General features: G+C 41.7%; 1 protein-coding gene across 2 annotated transcripts; it reads right to left on the reverse strand.

The window, feature by feature from the left end:
- Positions 1–475: 475 nt before the first annotated feature.
- On the reverse strand, positions 476–9,895 carry oprk1 (opioid receptor, kappa 1). 2 transcript variants are annotated; one of them, XM_076295885.1, is made up of 4 exons: positions 9,660–9,895; positions 8,769–9,121; positions 7,908–8,397; positions 476–631 (listed from the first exon to the last, which is right to left on the reverse strand). In XM_076295885.1, the coding sequence occupies exons 1-4, from the start codon at positions 9,893–9,895 to the stop codon at positions 511–513; spliced, it is 1,200 nt and encodes a 399-aa protein (XP_076152000.1). In that variant the 3' UTR covers positions 476–510. The 2 variants fall into 2 exon arrangements, with proteins under 2 accessions (XP_076152000.1, XP_076152001.1); XM_076295886.1 differs by lacking the exon at positions 476–631 and having other exon boundaries at positions 7,850–8,397.
- Positions 9,896–10,254: the final 359 nt, after the last annotated feature.

Genomic DNA, 10,254 nt, shown 5'->3' on the forward strand with positions numbered 1-10,254 from the left:
GCTGACCAGTCCAGTTTATTGTCCAGGTGGAGACCCAGGTACTTGTAGGTGCTTACCACCTCGACATTGACCCCATCAATGGAGACTGGTAGCAGAGTGGGCTTAGATCTGCGGAAATCCACCACCATCTTTGAAGTGTTGAGTTGGAGATGATTGAGTTTGCACCATTGCACAAAGTCCTCCACCAGGCTCCTATACTCCTCCTCCTGCCCGTTCCTGATACACCCCACAATTGCAGTGTCGTCAGAAAACTTCTGCATGTGGCATGACTCAGTGTTGTAGCGGAAGTCAGATGTGTACAAGGTGAACAGGACTGGAGAGAGCACAGTTCCCTGTGGCGCTCCGGTGCTGCTGATCACAGTGTCAGAGAGACAGTTCTTCAGTCTGACGAACTATGGTCGATCCGTCAGGTAATCTGTGATCCAGGTTACCAGGTGAACGTCCACACCCATCTGCAAGAGCTTGTCTCCCAGTCTGAGGGGTTGGATGGTGTTAAAAGCACTTGAGAAATCAAAGAACATGATTCTCACAGCACTTTTCCCCTTGTCCAGGTGAGAATGTGTCCTGTGTAGAAGATAAGTGATGGCATCGTCCACGCCCACTTTCTCCTGGTATGCAAACTGTAACGGGTCTAGTGCATGGCGTACATGGGGTCTGAGCATACCTAAGAAGAGTCGCTCCATTGTCTTCATCACATGTGATGTTAAAGCGACAGGTCTGTAGTCATTAAGCTCACTAGGATGTGGCTTTTTAGGGACAGGGGTGAGACATGATGTCTTCCACAGTGTTGGAACTTGTCCAAGGCGTAGACTCAGATTAAAGATGTGCTTCAGTGGCTCGCCCAGCTCAGCAGCACAGGCCTTGAGTAGCCTTGGACACAGTCTGTCAGGCCCCGCTGCCTTACCCATGTGCAGTTTCTTTAGTTTAGTGCTCACTATAAAGCACATAATAGCACATAATAGAATAGCACATAAAGATTCAGTTCAATACTATAAAACACTTAACCCGTTTAAATACATACAAAACAGCAATATCAAAGGCACTAGTTACATTACGTATATGATTCAGATAACAAACATTCATTCCAGTGTCATAGCTTAGTATATTTACATTCATTACTTCAGGATAACTGTTGTATCAAAACTGTTTCTTAACATACGTCTTCATACTTTACGAAATACTATTCCTTGTATCATATCTATTTATTTATACTCGTATTCCCCACAACATTCATAAAATGGTCAGACATATATTATGGATATTATCGATAAGTGACACATACACGCAAGACGGCGGAAATACGGGACCGACGGTAATAGGGGGAGTTCCGATAACAATTAAAAAGTTCACAATAACACAAAAACAAGTTATCAAACAAACATCAGTCATGAGTTGCAGACACCATGAAACGGACAGCGTTTATACAGTACTAACCTGTGAAACAGGTGGAAAAACAAGGAGATGACACAGGCTGCTTCTTGTCAGTTTTTCATCCAAAGTGGCCAATGACACCTTGCCAATGACTGGATCTTTACGCTGCTCTCTTGCCAGTTCCTCTGGGCTGATCACTGAGAAGGACAGACTGATTCGGCGGCTGTGAGGTTAAACTGAGGGCTGCCACCCATGCGACATCGCTTTGCTGAGCCGTTCTGCTCCCATCCCAGGTGGCACACCGCCGAATTGGGGTCCCTTGGTCTTCCCTCTTGATGGTTTCGGTGGCTCTACCCCGTGTTTCACCTGGAGCAGCTCATACAATGGTCTTCCTATGCGAGAAAAGTCTTGGACATACGCCCGGTAGTAGCTCAGAAAGCCTAGCAGCCTCCGGACATCTCCAACAGTTTGTGGCATTTTGTCTTTCAGCGCACGCTCTGCCTCCAGGTCTTTCGGATCCACCCTCACACCATCGGCAGACACCAGCCGGCCCACGTACCTGACCTCTTTACAAAATAACTTGCACTTCTCTGGCCTCAGCTTCACACCGTGGCGTTGCGGCGCTTGGAGGACACGACGCAGCACCTCAACATGGTCTTCAAATGACAGAGGAAAAACAGAGGACATCATCCAGGTAAGGTATGCAACAGTCGTCTCTGAGTGTGTCAAGCATTTCCTCCATGCTCCGTTGGAAAGCTGCTGGTGCAACCCAAAAGGGATTCTAACCCACTCATACAGACCCCATGGCGTCGTGAACGCAGTCAGATGCCTTGGTCCCTCAGCAATGAAGCCTTGGTGGTAAGCTTTGCCTTGGTCTAAGATGGAAAACCAGCTGTAGCCTCCGAGGGAGTCAATCAAGTCCTGTATGCGTGGGAGTGGGTGTCAGTCTGGAACCGTCTTTTTGTTGAGGAGCCGGTAGTCGATGCATAGGCGAAGTGATCCATCCTTTTTCCTCACACAGACAATCGATGCAGCATATGGTGACTGGGACTTGACAATCCATCCTTTCAACAGTAGCTCCTGTATGTATTCTTTGACTTCCTTGTAAAGTGGCTTTGGGACTGACGCATAAGCTCTCTGAACAGGGATGTCATCTTTGGGGCGGATTGACATCTGGAGAGAGGGGATATACCCAATGTCGTTGCTGTCTTGCTTCAGCTGGCTCGACTTCTTTGCCTACCTCAAGGACCTTCACAATGTGCTGGATGGAGCCTAGCTGAGTTCTTTTTAGCAGGATGACCTCATGCTTTGTGTGGTTGGAGACTGGAACACTAACACAAGGCCATCTGCCCGGACTGATCTCTAGCAGGCCCTCTCCAACACTGAGCTGTTCAAGGTTGGTGTTCTCTGCTGGTTTGTACAAGACAAGGCGGTTGGTGATGTCGAAGGTAGGTGGTACTCTGCATCACACATGTGTTGGCGCACACCACATATGTCTGTAAATTGCTCAGCCCCAGTGAATCCCTCCACCGTGGCAATGATATTGCCAGATTCAGGACAGTCTGCCATACACACACATGAAATGCATGTAGAGCTATGAGCTTGCTGTGGTGAGATACATGTCAAAATATAAGCTTTTTTATAATACGCTTTTTATATTTTAATTCTTTAAAAATCTAAATAAAATCAATGCTAGTACTAATACATGAAATGATGTCAGATCTGGATAGCCTAGACTACATTTTTAAGTTTTCACTTAATTAACTTATTTAGTGAAAAAAGTTAAGATAGGATTTTTTCCTAAATGCAGTTAGGAAACATGCTTCTGTAATACCAAAAATCCTAAATGCCATCCTAAACTGAGATAAGGATTTCAGAGTCAGGAAGTTTCTGTAATGAGGCCCTTATTAGACATTCGCTGGTGCATCTGAGGGCAAAGCGGTGTTCTGCTCCCATAGCAACCCAGACGAAACTGCACCTCCTGTGTCACGCGCTTATGTTCCTACTAGGCACTAGGCCGTTGTAGAGTAATAATTAGGGCTGTCAAAATAACTGATTAATTTCGATTAATTAATTTGAGAAAAAATAACTGATTAAAAAAAATAACGCAGATTAATCGATTCTGTATGACCTTTGACCCCCAGCCTTTCTAGTCAGTAACCATTAGACTGTAAAATGAAGGAGAGAGAAGAAAATGCCTAGATCATTGATTGGAACATTTACTTTTAAAAAACAGCCCGATGTTGATAAAAATAAAGTGCTCTGCAATGTCACCAGAGTTTGTCAACTCTAAAGTCGGACATCAATGCAAAGAAATAGTGTTGATATTCAGGGGAGTGTTAATTTATTTTCATTGTGTCCCCTAGGTTATATCTGTGGCCTGAAATGCCTTGTATGTGAAAAAAAAACGTCTTCCCGAAGCACTTTTGAATTGATTTCCTCAGCATATTAGGTCATATCATAGATTATTATGGCCATTAACTGTGAAAATAATAATAGAGTTTTTTAACTTTAAAGCAACACCAAAGAACTTTTCCTCTGTCGCACCACGCTATTTGTTTATCCAGCAACGGCTTTGCAAATAACGATGTCCATAGACAAGGTAGGCTAGAATCAGTGTTGCCACAGTTACCTTGAAAAAGTAATCTGATTACTGATTACTGATTACTCCTTTAAAAAGTAACTTAGTTACTTTACTGATTACTTGATTTTAAAAGTAACTAAGTTAGATTACAAGTTACTTTATTAGTTACTTTCAGCAGCTGCCGACAACACCCCCAACGCCTCAACATAAAAATGATAACGGTTTTGTCAATACTCAATATACTGGAAGTGCATTTTAACAGCAATGTATAGCAGACATCCCAACCTAACCTACTTAGATACTGAAATTCAGATGTTTGTTCAATAATGTCTAAGTACACCAAATAAGGAAGGCCTACTGATAGAAACTGTTATAGTAAAATATGTAGATTTTTTTTCATGCCTTGGCAACTAGCCATCTTGTAGCCTATAGGCCTGAATAATATGCAAATGAAATTACACTTGTTAAACTCACCTCAACAAGTCTTTTGCAATCATTTAACCCACCGTGAGCAATGCTAAAGTTGCTGTTACAAACAGTGCAGTGTGCAAGATGATCATTATGTTTTAATCTTTTGAGACAATTGGGTACACTTTTGTGTAGTCTGATGTGAAATGGGTCTTAAATCTTCCTTTTTGAGGGGCACTGACGCTGCCATGACGCTTCTGTTCCTAGATACACTGACTGAACTGATTAATTATGTTTGGGAGAAAAGAGATATAAGCACTTACACTGAAAACGGATTGGTTGATTTAGCAAAAAAGACCAGGATGCTCTCTGTCTTGGATGCGCTTCAGGCACAAACGCACCACTCCTCTCTCTCTCTCCCTCTCCGTTGTGTGCGCATTAAGCTATGCACACGCGATTTGAAGCAAAGATTCTAGAATCTTTGATTTGAAGTCCGGTCTGGCTTGCGTGCTCTTGTTCGCTCTAGGTTCCGGGAGATTTTATGTAATTTGCGGGCGTCAGGAAGCCGCTATCAATATGTGGGAGACTCCCAAAACTTCGGGAGACTTGGGATGTCTAGCTAGACAGCACTTTGTCGCCAGCACAGAATGTACAATGTACCTTAATGTTGTCATGTTTAACTGACACAAACTCAAAGTAATGACTGATGAAATGTGCATCTCTCTCTCTCCCTCCATTGTTGTTTACGTTTGTGTCGCTGCACGTGAATTGTCCTCATGCTGAAAACGTGAGCATAGCCTCTACATAACATTAATACCCAAGACAAGAAGAAAGCAAAGAATATATCTTTTTATTAAGGAACATGACAAAAATAGTAACGCACAGTAACTTAGATAAGTAACTTTAATCTGATTACTGGTTTGTAAATAGTAGCGCGTTAGATTACTCGTTACTGAAAAAAGTGGTAAAAATAGACTAAAAAAAAGTGGTAAAAATAGACTAACGCGTTACTAAGTAACGCGTTACTGGCATCACTGGCTAGAATACGTTGCATGATTTTATGAAAGTACGATGTATTGCGACATCATGCAAGTCAAATTTGTAGTTTCTTATGTCTCATTCCATCGAACTACAAACCCGCTACCCGATCTGGCAAACTTACATAGTGCGGTTATAGCCGATAGAGGGCCGTGAAGCGAATGCAGAAGTGCCGTTCACCCTGTTATGAGTTGATGAACCACGGAAACAATTTTGGAAACATTATTTTAAGGTACAAAAAACTCTTTGGTGTTGCTTTAATGTCACTAATGCTGATTATTTAATGATTCATTTGAATTTAAATATTTAAAATACTTTCACAGCAAAAATTATATATGCGATTAATTTACATTAATTAATCACAGAGTATGTAATTAATTCGATTAATTTTTTTAATCGATTGACAGCCCTAGTAATAATATAAAAATACAGTAATAATATAATATTGAAAAATAAAAGTCCTGGCATAGTGCCATTCTACATGAATAATATAAAAATACAAATGCAGTAAATAAACCACAACACCTGTGGTCACCTATTTGGGTGCGGCACAATAATAATAATAAAACATATGAATCATATATGAACGAAGTGAATATGCTTTGGCATATCCTCAGATTTCAATAGGGAATAATTTGAGCATTTCTACACTAGGCCTACAAACAATATAGGACTTGTAGCCAATGTGACAGCTGTTTCTGTAACTAAGGTGACCTATGATTCACCTAAATATGGCAAAAAATAAACCCCTATAAATATTTTCATTTTAATCATCAGTCTCTGTAATTCATATCTCCGAACTTAAAATGTGTATGTTTAAGCATTGGCTGTGCTTGAGGAACATGTAGTGCTTCTTTATGTTATGTATTTCATGTTGTCGCCTAGACCTACATATCATGCAATGTAATAAACACTAATTGGCCCATATTAAGTAGCTGTTTATTCATAGCTTAAATAATACAGGTCAGGTTCAAAATAGGTGTAGTATCCAATAAAACAACAGCTGGGACATTCACATATACGTACATTCAGTAAATCCACATGCTTATTTTGTCCTATTTCAGATTATATTAATGATGTGTTTGGCACATATCCTACAAGATTGACCTTGAAGCACACATTGTAAATGTTATCAATACACTGTCCTATCACAAATGCAAATACATGAAGCATAAAAACAGACTTTCCATCACATACAATACATCTGGAGGTACCTTAGAAACGTACTCTTTCCTATAAGCAGAAGTATACAGTATAAATAAATATTTACTAATATAAGGCATACATATCTGAAATTACTGTCAGTACATCATTGATGGTGATGGTGACAATTGAACTTATGTGGAGGTATTACTTGTGCTGGTAGTGCGCATTATTTCAGAACAAGAGACTGGTACACCTTCAGAAGTATAGCAGCAATAGCACAATGTCAAATCAAATGTCACATTGCATTCATTTACATGCTTGAATCATGGGTGATTTCCACTTACAGTATGTCATGTCAAAAACATACTTCATATCACCTGTCTGTTCCTAATATTGTGCAAATGCAGCAGTACATGATCAGACACATAATGTAGAATATTTTTTGAAGATCTACCGGTATGTCTTTTCAATGAAAATATCTTACACTCTGCTCTCCCTAATGTAATGGAAAAAAGCACCTTGGGCACACTGTAAAGAATATATAAGATGTATTAGAATGTCAGCAGTCATTATGATAGAATATTCAAAGCCATAAGTCCAATCTTGGTAATGCCTGTTCCACGATGAAGAAATCCCTAAGGTTGCCTTGTGACACACAACAAAAAAACAATAAAAAGCAGATAGTATGTATACATCTGCTAACAACATTACTGTTTCAGTATGCGATCAGGTCATTGGTTCCTGAGAATATGTATTCTGTCAAACCCAACTGATCTTTAAATGATAGTTTTCTCTGATAGTACCTCGCCAACCTACATTGTTGGGCGTACATGAGAAAATTCTCTGAAGGCCTATATTTTGAAAACAGTATTATGGCTGAAGTTTTTTTCTATTTCCAATACTTCATAAGTTCACTTCATGTTCACAAATTCACTTCATAAGGCATTACATCTCATAGAAAACAGGGATGTAGGTTTTTCCTTCTATTATATTTAATCATTGGTTCATTAGCATTTTGATATTCATTCAGTCTCAATACTAGAGGGCTAAGATAAAGTCATAGGTCATTAAGATAAGTTGTCATATATGTGGCCATTTTATTTCACAGAGTACACGTCTCTGCAATCTACATTGAAAGACGCCCCTTCTTAAGCCTCCCCCCCCCCACACACACACACACTCACTCACACTCCCACCCCTCTCTGTAAGCCATCAGATGGCAGAAGTGATCTGTGTCAAACCCAAGTCATTGGAGTCCTCTCTCCCTCTGTGTGACTGGAGGGAATCCAGCTCCACAGCTAGTCATACGGGTCGGCCTTGGCCTCCCCCCTCGTCATGGCCTCCCGCAGTGCAGGCATGCTCCCTCAGAGTGCTCCTGACCCGGCTCACCCCATGGACCCCCTCCCCCACCCCACGCCCTCTACCTGGGCAGCAGAAGTCACGGAAGCAGCGCTTGAAGTTCTCGTCCAGGAAGGCGTAGAGGATGGGGTTGAGGCTGCTGTTGGTGTAGCCCAGAGCTACGCAGAAGAAGTAGGCGGCCATGACGTCGGTGGTCTCGGGCACGCCAGGAAGGAGCGCCTTGACAAGGATGAAGATGTGGATGGGCGTCCAGCAGATGACGAACACAGCCACCACCACCAGCACCAGGCGTGTGATGCGCCGCAGGTTGCGGTCCTTCTCCCGCGAGCCCGAAAGCAGGCGCACGCTCTTCAGACGCAGCACCATCAGCGTGTAGCAGACAGTGATGATAAGGAGGGGTGCCACGAACCCGAAGATGAAGACACAGATCTTCATCAGAGTGTCCCAGTAGATGTATGGGTCGGGGAACTGCAGGGCACACTCTGTTGTGCCTGGAAAGAGTGACAACACATATTGGATCATCAATTTTTATTATATTAACTGCAAGGACATTTATGCCGCATCCCTGGAGTCAAGGAGAAAGACATGTTTTATGTTTTTTTACCTAAACTGCAGGAACCTCTCTTAGGAGACTGTTACCAAAGAAACCAAAGTAAACAGAACAGTCACAAGTAAATAGGCCTAATGAACTCATGCACAACACAATGCACCATAATGTAATCCAACTGTGTTACAAACCAAAGTAACATAAAGAGGGGAGGCGCACAATATTTGCCTTGTAAGGTACAAAAATATGTGCAAACTTTGCATACAATAAGTGTGCAGAGGTAAGAGTGTGTGGTGAGCAGGCTAAAAGTAGTACCATTATTGGTCTGAGTGCTTCCCAGAATCAGGGCAGGGATGCCTGCAGCAGAGGAGAGCACCCAGATGAAGATGTTGATGATCTTGGCCTTGACGGGTGTCCGGAAGTCCAAGGCCTTCACCGGGTGGCACACCGCCACGTAGCGGTCCACACTCATCATAGTGAGCGTGAAGATACTGGTGAACATGTTGTAGTAGTCGATTGAGATGAAGACTTTACAGACCACTTCACCAAAAGGCCATGAGTTAAGAAGGTAGTCAGTGCTCTGAAATGGCATGGTGGTGGTGACCAGAGCGTCTGCCATGGCCAGGTTGAAGATGTAGATATTGGTGGCTGTCTTCATCTTTGTGTATCTGGCAATGAATAGACATTTGCACTAAAGATTTTATCAGTGAATTGTATACAGGTAAAAACAGGTCAGGTTACCAAAGATTTCAACACCCATTATATATTGTATTATTCTTGTACTGCACGTTCTTGTACTGAACTGCATGTTCATACAACTATATAGCCTGCACTATCAAATTAGTTGACTGATAGTCCTTTACTAACAATCCACACGGGGACGCCAAAGTAACTACAAATGCATTATGAAGGGAAAATATATGAGCTTTTATGATGGATGATTTGTTATTGGTGCTTCAACGCATTGTCCGAGCCTTTCACGTTCCATTATTCCTGCAACAGGATTCAGCGCATCTCTGAGAAAAAAACCCTCACAACTAAGCGTACAATTTACAATAATATAAAAATAAAACGTTTCTTTGTACCTTGAATTTATTGTTTCCAATGTGTCTATGCTCTGTTGCCTGTGTAACTGCACAGAATGGCTGTACAAAGTTAGAAACTTTTTGTGACTGAAAATGTCTATAGCACAGATGGTTGTCTTACCTGATGATGACATACATTACAAAACAGTTGCCCACCAACCCCACCACGAACACTACGGAGTACAGCGCCGTTATTATGGGGATGATTGGAGACATAGCCTCTGGCTCGGCCGGCCAGGTTCCATTGGGTGTGTCATTGTAGATATCAGGCTGCCACGTGAAGTTTGGCAAACACTCTTCAGAGTGAACTGTTGCACACTTGTCCTCTTTAACTATCTGCACCGCATCGCTCCCCATTCTTCTCATATGTTTCCACAACAGACAAAAGAAACACACAATGACAAAATATAATCAATATACACAAGTTACCGGATCAAATGTAGGCTATAGTGTAAACGATTGTATGCATGTATTTTGATGACAACATGGAGTTAAATATGATGCATTCATGCGTTACTCTAAATCCCGTAAAACCCGTAGATTACTAAACTTATCACAAAATATTTGGTGTAGATGGACTCAGCTTACCTTGTATTTTGAGGTCCTCCCAAAGTTTCAATAAAAGTATCTATTTAAAGAAGTCTTAGATTGCTGAATGCATGAGGCTGGCACTCCGCACAGATGTCAGTAACTCCGCATCTCTCCTGCCGCACCAC

Source organism: Alosa pseudoharengus, unplaced genomic scaffold, assembly GCF_046254945.1.
Source record: "Alosa pseudoharengus isolate Yale_2024_CS ecotype anadromous, Long Island Sound unplaced genomic scaffold, YU_APseudo_1.1 YU_APseudo_1.1_scf_2, whole genome shotgun sequence".
NCBI lineage: Eukaryota > Metazoa > Chordata > Actinopteri > Clupeiformes > Clupeidae > Alosa > Alosa pseudoharengus.

Bases quoted from the DNA above. Each gene is read 5' to 3' on its own strand.
- oprk1 (XM_076295885.1), bottom strand. From the start codon at position 9,895: ATGGGGAGCGATGCGGTGCAGATAGTTAAAGAGGACAAGTGTGCAACA. The intron at 9,122-9,659 runs GTAAGACAACCA...ATTCATTGCCAG, and splicing joins GTAATGTATGTCATCATCAG to ATACACAAAGATGAAGACAG. The intron at 632-7,907 runs GCATGCCTGCAC...GCCATGCACTAG, and splicing joins GTCAGGAGCACTCTGAGGGA to ACCCGTTACAGTTTGCATAC.